An 18,377-nucleotide genomic window follows, 5' to 3' on the forward strand; every position below is an offset into this window, starting at 1 on the left:
CCTACTATTGATTTACTCAGTCAACTATTAGCCCAATTTTTATGAAGCACTGGCTGTTAATTTATTCAGCATACATTTGTTAAGCATCTGCCATACCCTAGGTACTATGTCAGATGCTAGGGCTGAAAAGATTGAGATATCATTCCTTCCTGTAAGCAGTTTGTAGTAGAAAGAGGTGGGGAGGCCAGGGATTAGGATAGATACCCAAAATGCAAACTTAAAAAAAAATTCATCTTTAGAGCAGTTTGAAATCACAGCAGAATTGAGCGGAAGGTATGAGATTTCCCATATACATCTTACCTGCACACACATAGCCTCTCCCATTAGCAACCTTCCCCACGAGAGTGGTACATTTGCTAAAATTGATGGACCTACGTTGACACGTCATAATTATACGTAGTCCATAGTTTACATTAGGGTTCACTCTTGGTGTGGTATATTCTGAGGCTTTTGACAAATGTATTAATATAATGGCGTGCGTTCATCTTTATAGTATCATACAGAGTATTTCTAATGCCCTAAAAATCTTTTGTGCTCTGCCTATTGACTGGTCCCTCCCCCCAAACCCTTGGAAACTGCTGATGTTTTTACTGTCTCCATAGTTTTTGCCTTTTCCAGAATGTCATATAGTTGGAATCATACAGTCTGTAGCCTTTTCAGATTGGCTTCTTTCACTAAGTAATATGCATTTAAGGTTCCTCCATGTCTTTTCATGGTTTGAGAGTTCATTCTTTTTTTAAGCACTGGGTGTACTAGTTTATCCATTTACCTGCTGAAGGACATCTTGGGTGCTTGCAAGTTTGGGCAGTTATGAATAAAGCTTCTATAAACATTTGTGTGTAGGTTTTTGTGTGGACATACATTTCACCTCCTTTGGGTAAATACCATGGAGTGCAATGGCTGGATCTTATGGTACAAGTTCCTGTTGCTCCAAATCTTTGTCAGCATTAGGTGGTGTCAGTGTTGCGGATTTTGGCCATGGCAGTAGGTGTGTGGTGGTATCTCGTTTTAATTTGCTTTTCCTGGATATCATATGATGTGGAACACCTTTTTATGCCTATTGCCATCTGTATATCTTTGTATCTGTTGGGATCTTTGGCCCATTTTTAAATTGGATTGTTTTTTCCTTATTGTTTACTTTTAAGAGTTCTTTGTATATTTTGGGTAACAGTTCTTTATCAGATATGTCTTTTTCATATATCTTCTCCCAGTCTTTTCATTCTATTTAACAGTGTTTTTCGCACAGCAGAAATTTTTAATTTTAATGAAGTCCAGCTTATAAATTCTTTGTTTCGTGGATCCTGCCTTTGGTGTTGTATCTAAAAAATTATTACCATACCCAAGATCATCTACATTTTCTCTGTGTTATCTTCTAGGAGTTTTATAGTTTTGTGCTTTACATTTGGGTCTGTGATCAATTTTGAGTTGATTTTTATGTAAGGTCTGTATTTAGGTTCATATATCTGAAATTGGAATAGCACTTCGTCATACAAAACATTCCATTTTAACTCTCTTTTAATCCTAATTCTTTGAAATAGGTGGTAAAATGTCTATTTCTTGATTAAAAATAAAATATGAAATTTAGAGCAATTTAATAGGTTGTACTTGGGTACTGGGGTGGTGGGCAGTAGGTTTGGAAAGATAAGTATAGTCAAGCCCAATAGGCTTTGAAAGCCAGGCCAAGAAATTTTGTTATTGTTCCAGAGGAAGGTGGAGGCCAGAAGTTTTTTTTTTTTGGCAGTACGCGGGCCTCTCACTGTTGTGGCCTCTCCTGTTGCGGAGCACAGGCTCCGGACGCGCAGGTTCAGCGGCCACGGCTCACGGGCCCAGCCGCTCCGTGGCATGTGGGATCCTCCCGGACCGGGGCACGAACCCATGTCCCCTGCATCGGCAGGCGGACTCTCAACCACTGCGCCACCAGGGAAGCTCCAGAAGTTTTTTGACAGAAGAATAATGAGGTTAGACTTTAGCTTTAGAATGTCCTACCCAGCCATGTTGCATAGGCTGGATGGGACAAAGGAGTAGTGACAGAGACTGAGAGGAGGCTATTACAGCAGTCCGGGCTGTTATAGTCTAGGTGGTCATGTGGTCTTGTGAGCAGAAAGGTAGCTGTGAAAGTGAGTAGTGAGGCAACAATGAGAGATCCATGTCCAGAAGCTGAATGGGGAGAACTTGGCAGCTTATTGATGAGGCACAAGCTGGAGGCTGGAGTCAGGCACAAGCTGGAGGCTGGAGGGGTGCCTCTGAGGCTTCACCTTTGGTGATCAGGAGACTGGCTGTACCAGAAGGAAGAAACAGACAGAACTGATGGAAAAGTCAAGATGATGATTGGTTTGGGAGAACTTTGAGACAAGTTAAGTGCAGGTAAGATATCCAGTCTGAGACTTTAAACAGACATTTGTAAAGGCGGTATTGCAAAGGACAAAGTGATTGTGGTTGAAGATCAAAGATTTAGCAGTCATCCGTCCATTTAATGGTGGCAGTTGAAGTAGTGATTTCCAAGGTAGAGTGGAAAAAGAGGTTTGAAAACAGAACGTTAAGAAATAGCTAGTGTTGGGGCTTCCCTGGTGGAGCAGTGGTTGAGAGTCCGCCTGCCGATGCAGGGGACACGGGTTCGTGCCCCGGTCCGGGAAGATCCCACATGCTGTGGAGCGGCTGGGCCCGTGAGCCATGGCCACTGAGCCTGCGCGTCCGGAGCCTGTGCTCCGCAACGGGAGAGGCCGCGACAGTCAGAGGCCCGCGTACCGCAAAAAAAAAAAAAAAAAAAAGAAATAGCTAGTGTTTCCCACCTAGGGTGAAACGGGGAAGAAGATAGGTAATCAGAAACATAGGAGAAAATTTAGGCCACCACTTATCACAGAGGGGGAGAGTCTCAGAAAGAACAGTCATCAAAGGGAGCTGAGAGGTTCAAGAGAATGAGGCTGTTACCTTAAGTAAAAATCGCTTGTTGGCCGTGAGTATCGGTGGCGGGGGGATGTGTTTCAGGTTATAAAAGGTGAGGCAGTGAAGTAACGAAGACAGCAGGAGTTACTTGTGAGGGACCTGGGAGGGATTAGAGATTGGCAAAATAAAAGTGGTGGAACATCTGAGGGGTAATGGACTATAAGTATGCTCTGGTGAGACGGGTGAGGAAATACAAACAGGTTAGGAAACAATTGGGATGACAGTTGGGGTCCACAGAGCAGGTCTGATGGGGTGACGGAGTGGGAGAATCGGAAGGTGAGATGGATCAGTTGGAATTTCAGTTGGATGAGATCCTTCTGTGAGTGATCGCATCCCACCTTATTGATTACTGTTCCTCAGTTGAGAGGAACTCCGTTTGTGAAAATGTGTTATAAATTGTAAGGCAGTGTATAACTGTGCAGTGGTACTATTCAAATCCCAGTCACTTCAGTTATACCATTTCAAAAGTGCAGTTTTTCTTTGGCTTCCTTTCTTTCTCTCCTATTTTAAATTACTAAGTGAATAGTTTTTGGCATTTATTATATATTCTTGTATCAGTTAAAGTCCTAGCAGGAAACAAATGACACACTCAAAACGAGTAATTGAAGTAAGTTTAGTGAAGATATCATTTATAGAGGGGTGGCTAGGGTTAGGACACCAAGGAAGGGATAGTAGAGCACTAGGGACCAGCAGTATCTGGAAGGGACTGCCATGCTTAGGTGTGAGGGAACAGCTGTGGCTGTCTGTACAGAAGCTACTGGTAAAGCTGCAGTGCAGCAGGGGGACTGAAGAGGTTGGTAGGATGGGGCTGGAATAAATACCCTGTCTCCCCTTATTTCTGTCCTCCAGTCTCTTGCAGGTGCCTCCCAGTGGCAGAGCACAACTGGAAGCCAATGGGCAAGGGGACCCAGGTGATGCCCTTTCCAGAGATCAGCCTTCTGGGGTGCAGGGAGGGGCAGAATGGAGCAGGAGAGGCAAACAGGAAAAAATTCAATACCTGTTGCTTTTCAGCCTTCGTTCTATCTCTTTAAGATTGTCTAAGTCTTGCACTTTTCTTAGTCATTCTGACTGGAAGAATCCTCAGGAAATTGTGTTGGCCTGCTTGAAACCAGCTGTCTCTGAGCTCATGGTTAAAGTCCACTAATACCAGTCGTTGCTAGGCCGGTGTCATTACTCTCTGCCCTTGCTTCGCTGTAAATGGTGTATTTTTCTTTTCTTCTTTTCAGACTCATTAAAGGTTTTGTATTATGTTATAGTTCTCAGTTTACGCCCCTCCCCCTCAACTACATTTGTCACCAAAGTGAAGCTCCAGGTCTCCAGAGCCCACTCTGCCAGCTAAACAAGAAGATCAGTAGGATACTCTCCTTTGAAAAGAATTCATGTCCGAAGTTCTTCTGTGATAAAGTTATACTTATTGCCTATACACCATAAGAAATTGAATGGTGTTTAAGAAAGTTACTCCTCCACTCTGCTTTCCTCTCTTTGCCCCACCTCCCAGACAAGCAGGACACCTCCTGAGTTTTGCAAATAACTTGAATTGACTTATTAAATACAAAATGAGTCAAGTTGTAGGCCAAAGTGGACTTAGCTTTATAATTCCAGCAGTAACAGGGCTTGGAAAGAGGTATCATGGAAGATGTAATAATAGTTGTTTTTAAATGCCTTGGAAAGAACTTCAGGTGTTGTTACGTGACTTCTCCTTGAAAGATTTAAAACCCTAGAGCCAGGAGTTTACACAGTCTGCCTTGTCTTATACTGACAAGGCAGCTAGTTAATCAGTTTTAATAGATCTTGCTCTTCTGTGGGCTTTTTTTTTTGTCATGACAGACTTTTTCCCTGTTAATAGTCTCTTCCCTTTCTTAGGTATTCTTGCTCCAAAAGAGAGCAAAAAGTTTTAAAAAGAGAAAAGGAAGGACATAGAAGAAAACTCTGATCACTGACAAATGCTTTAGTGATTTCTGTAGTGGTCAGTTTTATCACTTTATAAATGTTGCTTTGCTTTTCTGGCTTATCTGTGGAAGGCTAGTCCATAGCAGAAATTGAAGGACAGTTTCAAGTTTCACCAATTTACTTACTCAGTATTTATCCTCACTTCAAAGTAAATTAGTGTGACGTTATTGAAGAGATACTAATGATGCCTTGAAATACATTTGAGTACTGTTAATTTTAAAATTTCGAGTTTACCAGGAAAAATTCTTTAAAAATTGGAAATATCACAAGGTAAAAAATAAGCTTTTATTAAACCTAAAGACTTCAGAATGTTAAGGTAAAGCATTTTATTAGTTTAAATTATTTTTTAAAATATGAATTTGAAAATATTTTTATCAGTCTCAAAGTTACTTCAAAATCCTCTGCTGCCACCAAACTCTTTCAGTTCCGATTTCAAAAATTAATTGTTTTGAATTCTGAAGTTTAAATTTGTGTAGACTTTTTCAGTGTGAGCATGTCTAAGTTTATTTTTATACATGATTAAAAACACCATTTTCCTTAACCTGTCAACAACTCAGTTGAGCAGACTACATTATTCAGTATCTTGTCTGGCATGAGGAAGCAGTCCAAGAAGCATAGCACAAATTGGTGCCGCACTTGGATAGAGACATTTCCCCCCAAGCTAATTCATCCAGTTCAGTTAACTTTTTTTTTCCCACTTAAGGACAGATCAAAAAAAGCAGCTGTGAATGACTGAGTTGGTCACGTATTTGACACGTCAGTTTGTGAATATAAAGCCGAACACAGGAGCGGGGTCCTGCCTTTAGATTCCAGACAATGGCCAGTACCAGAGCCCTGGCCTCAGATCGCTGCACTGGGCTGCTGGAGAGTGTGGGCGAGCTTAGGTTACACTCAGGTACAACGGCAAAGAGCTGGGGCTCGCTGTGCTCCATACCTCTTTCCCTTACAGTTGTGACCATTCTTGAGAATTCTCAGACACTTTGCAGGTTGTCACTGAGTTTCACTTTAGCCCCATAGGCTGAAGACGTTGGATAGTACCTATGGTTAGGTTCGTGATTTTGATAAAATTTTTGTCCTAAATGTCTGTTCCTTCAAAACTCTTATTACAATTAATATAATACCAGCATTTCTATTTCTCAGTTCAATAATTTCTTCCTGAGACATATAATGAAATTTATACAGTCATAATACTGTTTATTCTTCAAGGATGTGATAGGATAGATATGAAACATCTGAATAACATTTATGAAAGATTAAATTTGTCAAAAATGGCCTGTTGCTCTATGGATCAGCTCTAAGAGCCTCATCTTCTGCATGACAACCCTTCAGGGGCTCCTTCCCATGCCGCTTCCTGCGTACCAGTCTGCTCCGTGTCCTGCAGTGGCACCGCTGTCCAGCAGCCCCAGACAGCATGTGTCTTCAGAGTTCTCTTTCTCTGGCCTGCCGAACCTAACCATCATGTAATTTTAAGTTCTACTTTTTCCTTGACTTAGTAGACCTTCCTTGACTAATGCTGCGATAGAACGTTTCCTTCCTCTGGGTGGTCTAAGAGTTTAACTCTCAGGGGTGCTCTCCCCCTACAAGGGCATCTCTCCTGTGTGCTTACTCAAAACATCTGATTAATCCATGCGTCCTGTGTGTTCAGGGCTTCAGCAGTGCAGCCTGTGCTCACTAGGTAGATCTATGAGCAGAAAACAGGGCTAGGACTGTGTCACCTCCAACATTCATCCACTGGACAACCTCACACAAGCTACCTAACCTCTCTGTGATTCATTTCCTTCTTTTGAAAATGAAGAGCATACCTACCTTAAGGGTTACGAAGATTAAATGAGTTAATTTTGGTAAAGTGCTTAGCACAGTATCTGGCACTTTCTAAGTGCTATGCAAATGTTTATTAAAATAATTTACTGAACATGTTCTGTCTGTTAACCACTGTGCTAAGTGTTTTACATGTGGTCAACTCATTTAATCTTCCCAGTAGTCTTACATGGTAGATCCTGTTACCATCCCCATTTTACAGAGGAAGGAACCCAGACACACTCAAAGGCAAGTAAGTAGAGGGCAGAACCAGGATTTGAGTTCACACCACGTGGTTCCAGGGCCCTCAAGCACTTCTCTGCCTGAAACCAGTACGGTGTGCCGTTACACTGAATGTAAATCAGTTTGTCTTCGAGAATGTCACAGTCGGATGGAGAGAGATGCAGCAGAATGCGTTTCTTGACCTATTAGAGAGCAACATGCTGTGAGATCACGGGACAAGGAGAGATTAGTCCCACTGGTCCCTGATGTTGACCTCCTTGGACTGATAATCAGGGAGGCTGAGAACTGTGCATGTTATCAGCTGCTCCCTCGGCACTCTAGGCCTAGGGGTACCACGTGATAATGTATTTTGGGTTTGTATTTGTTTTCTTTTAAGCCACTTTTCTGTCAGGCTTTTGAGACTTTGCCGGTACAGTGACTCTAGTCTGGGACCATACAGAACACAATAAAGACGGTGAGGTACAGGGAATGAGAAAATGTGTCAGCCGAGTCGGCCTGTAAATGGTGCATCGTAGGTATTTAAAACATGTTTCAATCTTCCCTACCATGTCACCCAGCTCTACTGAAATACCAGATTTATCCACGGGAGTTCTAGGTAGAAAAGGTCAGCAACCGGTTCTGGAAGCTAGTACTACAAATCTTAGTCATAACAAATGAAACGTTGGATATGTGAGAAATTCTCTTGAGGTGGTTGTACATGCCTGCATGCCCTGTAGATTTACAGCTGGGGATATGTACTGTAATAATAGATACTTTTCAGTGTCCAGACTTTTTGTGCATACAGTCAAAAGTTTTAAAAGTGAATTTCTTCAAAGGATTCCAGTTATTTGGCTGATAAAGCACAGATAATGAAAAAATATATTTTACAGTTAAGTCTTTTTTTTTTTTTTTGGAATAAAAAGGTTCCTAGGACAGTAATGCTTTGTAGAGGTTCTAATGGCTAATACTCTTAAGTGCCGGGTAAAAATTAAACTTGAATAGCGACGATGAAATATTTACTCACCAGATGGCTTTGAAGTTTAGCTTCTTTTTGGTTCCAGTCCCCTTCCTAATGGACATGTTTCAAAGAAGAAAACGATTATAGCATTCAGCTGTGATGTTTTCGTCCTCTGTGCATGCAAGAAATCCATTTTGTTTTGGTCCATTTGGGTATTTAAATTTTGAAGACCAGCTACTTAGAAATTCATTAATGACAGAAATGGTTCACACAGCTCCGAATTCATTCTCCTTGATAGGATAACATTTAAAGGTTAATTTTTCTAATACCTATAGAAATAATTGTTTTAAAAGATTGCTTCCACTCTTTTAGTCTACAGTCTTCCCAACCTAAATTTATTTAAGTCTCTATAGTTTTATATCAGAAGGCCTAAGGTAAGTGGGTGTGTATATAAAATGAATAATAACATTATAGAATCTAATCTTATAAAACAGCTCACTAGGTAAAATCGCTTATATTTAAAGATGTTTAGAAAGTACACGTTAGAGGTACAGTTCTTCAGTTCTAATAATACTGAAGGGTTTTCCTTCAAAGTTTAAAATTGTAGCTGCTTTGGAATGTTTCGTAAATATTGTTTTTCTTTTACATCCTGGATTAAGTCTCACTCACTCAGGTAATATAGGAGTTTAGAAATTGTTATTGCAATGTTGGTTAAAATGTCCTGTTTTATGTCTCCTCCCACGTGTACTATGATACGCTTTTAACATTTACGTTTGTCTTTTATTGCTCAGTTTTCATATGAATCCGACAAGTAACGAAGACCTCAGGAAAATCCCGGTAAGTTGCAGAGGGGGTAGAGAATTACCAAAAACCAAGCCACAAGCTGTCTTTCTGTCTGGGGCACATTTCTAAAAAGGCCTCCGTCTCCTTGAATCCCTCAGTTATCCACAGATTATAGCTTAGTATAATGATTTAGGGAGAAAGAAAAACAGCAAAATTCAAACTTTATCTTTAATATACCATAGGGTGTGACTTCTGTATGATCTATGGAAGTGTATGCAAACATAGTTATAATTGAAGCCAATTTAGAATATACAGGTTTTGTTTGCAGACTGTTTAAAAATCGATACGAAAGCTGTATGTCAGGTCAGCATTATAGTTGTGAAATAAGAGCATGTGGAGAAAGCTGCCATTTTGTTACTGTTGTTGTAAATCAGGTTGAGGGGAGAATAAACCTGCTTGTGAACATTTAACAGTAGGAAGAGCTTCCTGGCCAGAGACCCATTTAACCAGGAGCGTGTGTGAAAGATCCTTTAGGACACTTACCTTCCAAGTCAGAACAAAACCAAATATATTAACAGGCTTCGTAGCGACCAGCCACATTAGCTCACATATTTTGCAAGGATTATTCAGATATCTTAATTTCATTGTTATTTGAAGTCCAGTTTTCGACCTCTGTTCCGAGGTCCAGTACATCTTCAGTCTATTCTAAATACTATACTAAGCCTAGAGAGAATAAGTTGCTTTACAAAAATATGGGCACATGTCTTGGTAGGAAACTAAATTCTCACTGAATAACAGAAATAAAGCCTTTATTCCAAGAGGCTGGTGGTTGCTCTTTGAACCATCTGTCCTTAATGTGTGTGATCCAGATGTGTAATAAGAATTTTTGGAAGCAATAGCATATCACAATCTTCTATGGTGTGATAGGCTGAGAAGAAACCATGGTGTTGTGTAAACCATTCTAAATGCAGTCATTTGTCTTTAAAATGGTAGAAAACACTATAGAGGCAGAGGACTTTGTACTGTGTTTTTGCTGTTTTAATGTACATGATGTGTACGTTTTGATGTTTCATAAATACTCAAGTCTTTATATTATGGCAGACTGGCGAGAAACGTCAGAATATATGAAGTCAGCCTTTGATCAGATAGTAAAATGAATTCTATCAGGCGGTTACTTAATCTCAAACAAAATGCGACATCAAAAAATCGATTTAATGTGCAGCTATTGTTTATTAAGTAACCTTAATTACAATTTCTATGTGCTTGTAAATGTACTTTTCCAGATCTTGTAATTTATTGCTGTAAAAGCATCCTTAGAATTCTTTAAAGAAATAAAATGTGAAAATTGTTTTAGTTCAGGGATTTAAAGGTGATAAAAGAATCCTTGATGTGTGATTATTTTTCTCTGGAATACTAACTATTCTAAATGACAGTTAAAGGATTACTAGGTGTTGTTAATTTACTGCAAGATACAATTAAGAGGAGAAAGCTCATCCTCATACTGATCGTTATTGAAAAAAAGTATTTGAACAAGTTTTATGTTGAAGATTATAAGATGTTTGAAGTAATTTACCTTAAGTCCTTTAATAATAGCTGTCCACCAAGTTATATTTTTTTCCGCTTCTGGACATAGTATTTTGTAATTAAGTTTGTATGTCTTATATGCTAGTGCCAACACCTGTCTGTGAAAGCAGTGTTTAAACAGGAGCAGTAGCCAGTTGAAAGGGCAGTGTGAGCTCTTTAAGGCCTAATTAAGAACTGAAAGGGAGATGAAGGGAGTAGCACAAAAGATGTGAAAGTAGCTGAGATGATATTCCCAGAGCAAAGTTCCTCATTAGAACAATAATGAGATGATCAGAGAATGCCAAGCCTTCATCTTATCTCTCTCTCTCTCCTCTAGTTGCCTTGAATGTCAGTTAGTACCCCACCAATATTTGGTTACCAGGACAACCTTTCTTTAAATCTTCAGTTATTTTGAGTCTTGATAATTTGCTTTTGTTGAAATTTAAATATTGTAAAAAATATACATTTCCTAGTTTAAAAGGCTAGACTGTAAGTAAAGTAAAAATAGATCACTAGTAATTCTCAAAGTATTTTGCACAACTGTTATTTAAAATTCCAGTTAGACAACTTAATGTAATAATTCTGTTCACTCACCCAACTCTTATTTTCTTATATCTGCATATGGAAATTTTTAACAGAGTTTGGGTAGGAATGAAAAAGGATTGGTTATGAAACGGGAAGAGAGAAGAAAAATTTACATTAAATTTCAATATAAGAAGACATCTTAAAAACATATGTGCCATCTCTGTGGAGGGCTAGAGGAGAAACTGTTGAGTGTGTAGGAGTCCCATGTTAGGTTATCTGAGTCTTTACCAGTTTGGAGATTTCTCAATTTTAGTTTTTCTAAGAATAGTATTAAAAGTATCTTTTGAAAAAATAATTCATTTTTACATTTGCCTGAGAGTTTTCCTCTTTAAGCAAAATAATTTTTGTAACCAGAAAATATTTTAATTTCCTACTGTATTTAGTTAATATTAATCTTTATTTTATTTGGAATTATATCAACAAACAGAAGGATAGATGTATTTATTGAGTATATTAGTCAATTTAAGAATCTTATGCCTAAAATTAGAAGGTTTACATGATTTTCAAATATGGGATAAAATGTGGAACTAAGCATAAAACTGTTTTTAATTATTTTATATTCTTTTCCAGAATATAGTTTATAGTACATGTGTTTCTAAGATTTTTTTTTGCCTAAAAACTTGATGCAGAAATTTGGGGTAAATTTTTCACATAAAAGGACAAATGGAAAGTTTATTGAAAAGGTCAGAACTGTATTTCCAAGAAATCTGTTTATCCATAAGTATTAGATGGTTGTGAGGGGGAAAAATAAGCCAAATGATGGATTTGTATATTCTAGATTATGGCTTATATCTTAAGTGCTGAACAATATTGTGGGATAATAATTGATTATTTTGAGAGATTAAATTTTAGATTGATTTGTATCATGGCATTAATTTAAACTCCTTATGTCAAAATAAGAATTTTTTGACATGTCTTTCATCCTCATTGTCTGTAGAGAAATGTTAAAAAATTATTTTAACTACATTCTCTGGTAGCACTGGTATAGTGTTAAATGTAACAATATAAATGATTTTCTAACTGCATATTATCACTTAATTAGTTTGGAGAAATCAGTTCATATATGTATAATTTGATTAAGAGAGGCCCAGTCTGATGCTATTATTATGTTAAATTAAGAAAAAAGGTAAAACAATCAATTGGTAATGAATCCCATTTAGTTTAATTTCATTAATCCCTGCAGTTCTCACAAGAACTGCTATTTTTCAGTAAATATTGTATTAGAAAAATTAAATCACATTAGTTGGACATAATCACTTTTTTAGAATGCAGTTCTGAAAAACCTCTTTGCAGACCAGGAAATGTTAGAGTTGAAAGGGACCTTAGAGAACATCTCATTTATCAGAGAAGGAAAGTGAGACTTAGGTGGGTTTCAGTCTCAAATTTGTGCAGAATTACTTAGGTTAAAGTAAGAAACTTTAGCTTATTTTTAATTAATGTTTAAAATATATTTAGCTCTATGGTATGTCTTATCTTTTCTACAGAAACCTGCTGCGTATAATAAATGTGAATAGGAATGTGTTTAGGAAAATCTAAGTTTTGTATCTCTAGACGACTTATGACCAATTAAACTAGTAAATATGTGTGTATACTTATTCTAACAAAAAGTTAATTGATCTGAAAGAGAAGAGAATAAACCAACACGTATCTCCAGAATTGTCCTTTAGTTGTCGTAAAACAATATCCTGAAATGTTTTGGGGGACAAAGGTAATCTAATTCATAAAGTTGTATCTATACCCAGTTTCTAATGGTAAAATGAGTCATTTTTAAACTTCCTCTTAGCATCCTCTCTATTCTGTTAATCTAGTAGAGGCTCCTCCTAACTTTTGTCTTTACTATTTAAATAGCTTTGTAACTAATCGCGGTCCCTCTAAATGATTTTACCCACTGCTGCCATTTTCCTAAAACTTAGCTTTAATCATCTTTCCTCTGTTTAGAAACCTTCAATGGGCTTTCTATTTCCCATAACACTATCAGACATCCTTGATGGTCTGTTTGGAACCCACTGTTTCAGCCTCTCTCTCTGTGCCCTGTCCTGAACCTTATTTCCCAGCCGTGCTCCACTGATCACCTTTATTAGCCACTGTGCCTTGAACCTTGCTTCCTCCTTTGAACAAGCAGAGCCACTGCTTGAGATGCCCATTACGCATTTCTGCCTGGCAAAATCTTTGAAGGCCTAGTGCAAGCTATATCTTCTCTGCAAAACCTGAGAGATTCTATGGATTGGAGAAGTTTTCAGCCAGGAATATTGTTTTGCCTTTATCCTAGAGAAGGGAGTGTGCTTGGGTAACACAAGCATCAAATTGGTATCTGTGCTCTAGCTTGTTTCTCTGGTGCAGCAAAGTCATGGGGCCTGGTGAGGAGGGGATAAAAAGTTACACTTTGGCTTTACTGATGAAAACTCCTGGATGCATAGCAAATTAAAATAGATCCTGAAATTGAATACAGACAAATTTAATTCTTATGACAAAAAAGGAAAAAAAAAGACCTTTCTACGTTCACCAGTCCTCGTTCTCCGTCCTCCACTGAATAGATTAGATACTATTAGTCCTTAAGAGCAAGGCCAATTTCCTCAGTCTTTTAGTTTATTTTCTTTAAAGCCAAATGGAAATGTTTGGAAAGAAAGTGATGAAAACCATTTTAAGTTGTTGAATGTAGTGATAGAACTATGTATAAGAAGGCATAAAGATTGCTACTTTATATTTTGGCATTATATTTTACATAATGAAACATCTAAATATTATGCACTTTAAATAGATGATGTTACAGTGCCTTTTTGATTGAATTTCTGAGAAATATTTTTCTTTTAATATTAGGATGCTTTGTAATAAAAATGAATTGAATCAATGCCTTTTCTTTGGTTTATGTTTGTACCTTTGTGTTAAGAGAATTTTCACCAATAGAATGAGGTTAAACAAAATAAAGTAAGTGAAATGGGAGAGAATGCAGATATACTAATCTTAAGTGTTAGCCTGACTGTAGTTGAACTCTTGAGTTTCCTGACAACCAAGGCAAAAGGGAAATAAAATAAATTGTATAGGTATTAGTACTAGGAGGAGAAAATAGACTAGTTACTCAGAGGAGAAAAGGTTCTATTTGCCTATAAGTTAAAACAGTAGTTACTACCATGGAGCTTCTTATAAAGGATGCTCATGGATTTAGTTCTGAATGCCATCAACATCTCATAGCAAACTGGAGAAGCAGAGTTAATATTGCTGTTTCTTGTAACCATCTTCAATAAAAAGGCAAAGGCATAACATTAAACTACAGTTTAGCGGAAGCAATTCCACGAGGACTAAAGTGATATCCAAATGTATAGTTTTCAGTAGCTTCTTATATTTCCTAAAGTTAATTCTTACAGATGTTTCGATTTTGTCTATTTTAATTATGTTTATTATTGAGCATTTTATCTCTTAACTTAATCTTAAATTACATGGTCAGTTTCTTATATTTAAGAATTTAGAGTTGTAATCAAGGCTTTGGTGTATCTGCTTTAGTCCTTTCCTCAGAACTGGCTAGCCGTTCTGTGAACTGTCACACTAGTTCTAGCCAAGGATAGAGAAGAGTTTGACAAGGGTTTGAAACAGTAGAACTTCAGAATAACTCATAATTTGCCCCTGATGTGCTGTCTGTTAAAGTGACCGTCTTTATCCTACTCTAGGACAGCAACCCTTTTGATGCCACTGCAGGCTACCGTAGTCTCACCTACGAGGAGGTACTGCAGGAGCTGGTAAAACACAAAGAGCTCCTTAGGAGGAAAGACTCCCACATCCGGGAGCTGGAGGACTACATCGACAACCTCCTTGTAAGGGTGATGGAGGAGACGCCCAGTATTCTCAGAGTGCCGTACGAACCATCCAGGAAAGCTGGCAAGTTCTCCACTAGTTCATAAGCCAATGGTACTGCATTTATAATTGGGGAAAAAAGAAAGGAAGAAAGAGAGAGAAAAAATAGAAGAAGAGCTCGTTACTGAGAGAGACCACACTATCAGGTTTCATTCCATACTCTCCTTCATTGTGAAGAACTGTTTCACCTGTAAATATTAGCAGGGACTATCAAGAGTGACCTTTGAAGTGAGCTAAATAATTTAAACCTTTAAAGTGAAGATGGGCCAGATTCTCGTGAACAAGCAGTTCCTTAGGATTCACTTAGGTGCTGGTGCCAGCCCGCTAATCTGCCATAGGCCTAGGAGTATCTTCAGAAGGACATGACTTATTCCTCAGGAACAGGTTTCTCAGCAAGCAGAACTGATACTGTGGTTGGTTTCTCAGAAGTCAATTTGTACAGATTTAGCTGCAGGAATACTGCTCATTGTAAACACTACTAAAAAAAAAGTTCATATTTTATATACATATATGTACATGAATAATCTGTTCATGTATCTTTGTATATAAAATACATGCATATACCTCATATATACATGTGTTTTAGAACATTTAAAGACAACTGGTTGCCTCTAAAATTAGGATACCAATTAGGATTTCTTAATTTGAAAATATGTGTGCTCTGTCAATGCAAAACAAATCGTCATTGCTACTATAATGGTTTGTTACACAGAAGCTGCTTCAAATCACTCTTGACTACGTGAACCTTGGTTTCAAAATAAGCTGCTACTATATATTATTCCAGCATCAAATCTTTTCTCTTTTTCCAAAAGTAATGATCTAAAGCCCCTTTTTAAAGAACGATGTATTTTAGGAAACTTCATTAACCTTGCAAACAGCATGAATTTCTTGAATTAATTTTTTATCTTAATATTTGAGTTTTGTTTGAGCTGTAAGCAGAAGATAAGCAAGTGTGATTTGTTGAGATTCTGAATGTCTTTAAAATATTCAGTACTAGCAAAGAAAATATTTGGAAGTTATATCTGAAGATAATTTGGAGCGGGTGGGGGAAGTAGGTGATCATTCTGATGCCTGATAACCCAAAGCAACGAACAAATTCTAGGAATGAAAAATTAGGCTCGGGTTCAAGTTACAAAAATAATGGAACAGATGGTTGCATTTGGTTTCTGAACCAAAATAAGAGTCACTAAAGAGGGGTGAGTTTTTAGAATAGATCTTTACTAGCACGACATTTTACACTATTCTACAGCCACCCTGTAAGAATAAATCAGTGTTACAGAATTGTGTCAGCTTTGTTTTTAAGTCTGCTCCCCAAAAATGTTGACTACTATCATGAATTTTCTTTATATATTTGTACAGAATTAGTCTTTAAAGTGAAAATGATATAAAAATATTACTAATCATCTGCTGATTTTTTAACTTTAAAAGTCTGAAATACATACTATGAAATACTGAATCTGTGTTTTCTATAGGAAATTTAAGATGAAAAATTCACCTGTATATGGAGACATATATTCCCCAATCTTTTACCAAATGCATTTCTGTCTAATATTTATCTCTACTAAGAATTCATTGAGAGTTAAATACAAAGGCATATAATAGTTTTGCTCAGTTTAATATTTTGAATCAGATAATACTTGGCCAAGCTTATATTCACAAGCTAAAATCCCTTATTATTTGTATTTTTCTGAGTTTCTTCAGTTTTTCTATGAGAGCATAAATTTTGAAATTCTGAAAATTTTTCTGAAATACAAATAATTTTTAATAGGAGACAAGGAGAAATAGCTTTCACTGACTTTTTCCTCCACTTCTAAATTTCTGTAATAAACCTCACAATGTGGTATAGAATTTTATTTTGAGGTCTTGGTAGTTCTTTTTAACGTGGTGCCATTTTTAGTTAACATTTATTAAATGTTGCACAATTCTTAGTATTTGTTTTTTCTGTTGTTAGTATAACTGAGGCTCTTCTTACACTTTTAAAAGTACTAAAATCCATGTGTTTGCAGTATTATGACATTATCTGCAGATATTTTAATATGCTTTGGCCAAATTTACTCTTTATAGAATGAACCACGATGCCAGTGTTGTACTGGGGATATGTTTTATGTAAATAGAGCTCATGAAAAAGTATGGTTAAGGGACTGCCATTCTTTTTATGAGGAAATTCATTTTTAAGGAGGATTCTTTGCCTGTATAAAAACTGTTAAGGATTAGACTTGTCCATACGTTAATGATTTGGTTATAACTGCATCAATATTTTTAATTCTGAGACAAGAATTGTATTGAAAACTGAATCTGCATTTATCACTGCCCGAAATGTTCTGTTCCGACGTTTATGAACTTTCTTTCACTCGTGACCTGGAATCAAACTGACTATATATATATATTCATAATCAATCGGTCAATATAAGGAACTAAAAACAAAAAGTAAAAATGAGTTCCTATGTGAACATAACAGTGTTGCCTGTGTTTGTGGGCAGAAGTGCAAATAGAGTAGTTTTAATTTTTAGCATTGTAGAAAAAAAGGCCAAAAGATCACATTAGTTTATTTTTGCAAACTATAACTTTTAAGTATTCTAATGGTATATTTTGTTAGTAACTTAGACAAGGAAATAAAACATATGTACTCATTAAATAACACGCAGCACAATAGACTTATAGACAGAGTTTACTTTTGCTTTTATGCTTAAAAAAGGCATGTTCAAAAATATTTCCACCAATAAGAGGATTTTTTTTAATTGCAGAGTTTATAATAGTCTCAAACCTGTCTTAAGCTTAACATACTTCTGTTACATAATTAAAAGTATTTCTGCTAATATTTTTTAAACAGTATAGTTTTACAACCAGCTCCCCTCCCAGTTCTAAAATTCAGCTTCAAAGTATTGAACATAACTGTCCTACCACTTAGGCTTCAAGTTCATTTATTAAATACCAGGGAATAAATCTTAGAATTGTATATAAAATGATGTGTCACCCATTCATGAAAAATATTTAAGTATTGCTTTTTGCTGCTGTATTCTGCATTGAGCCTAGTTTTGTCATCCTCCCATGAATGTATTAGTATCCATAGATTATACATAACTACATCTATTGCTTTTAGCAGTAAGTGAAGATTTCGTTGTAATTTTCCAGCTGTGAAAATGTTGCCTGTATTTAAAAGGGTTTCATGAATGGAAACCTAAGTAAAACTCAGCTCGCTAGTGACAGACTTGCTTTCCTCACATCCTTCACTGACTCCTCCGCCCTCACACCCCACTGCCTACCACCCCCATAAGGGTGCTTATTCTTTAGCAAGGAGAATCTCAAAAAAAAAAAAAAAATTGCTGTCTTTAATATATCTAGAAATTGTTACGCTAGAACTGTTTTTCCTCTTAGGTTTTTAGAAAAAGCAGCCTACCTTGGATTTGTAAAACAAGGTGAAACTTTCTGATGTCTGTGTGCTCATATGTCTTATAGATATGGTTGGTGTCACGTGTGTGTGTAAATGAAATATGAAGCATGCTCATTCCCTCGATCTCTTTGAAGTAAAAGGGAAAGGATCGCAGTGCTGCTGGTTCATGATTGTACATGGAAGGGTCTGTCAGCACACACTGAAAGCCCCCGTTTTCACAGATTTATAAGTTTAATAATCCAGATGCAATCATTGGAGGTATTTAATATGCAATAGGTAGCATCTTAACTAATTAATCTGCATAAGAAGGGTTTTCTGGTGTATTTAATAAGAAGTGTA

At 37.0% G+C, this 18,377-nt stretch overlaps 1 protein-coding gene across 2 annotated transcripts in view; it reads left to right on the forward strand.

Moving 5' to 3' along the window:
* Window positions 1–17,653, forward strand: part of RAB11FIP2 (RAB11 family interacting protein 2) — a 40,076-nt gene extending 22,423 nt beyond the window's left edge. Inside the window, exons 4-5 of one of the 2 annotated variants that reach the window (XM_082854568.1) lie at window positions 8,662–8,707; window positions 14,464–17,653. In XM_082854568.1, the coding sequence (XP_082710694.1) occupies window positions 8,662–8,707; window positions 14,464–14,694 (277 nt within the window). In that variant the 3' untranslated portion in view covers window positions 14,695–17,653. Of the gene's footprint in view, window positions 1–8,661; window positions 8,708–10,553; window positions 10,582–14,463 lie in introns of those variants that run through there. The other variant, XM_082854569.1, reaches the window with a different exon arrangement.
* Window positions 17,654–18,377: the final 724 nt, after the last annotated feature.

Source organism: Leucopleurus acutus (assembly GCF_964270905.1).
Source record: "Leucopleurus acutus genome assembly, chromosome: 14".
Taxonomy (NCBI): Eukaryota; Metazoa; Chordata; class Mammalia; order Artiodactyla; family Delphinidae; genus Leucopleurus; species Leucopleurus acutus.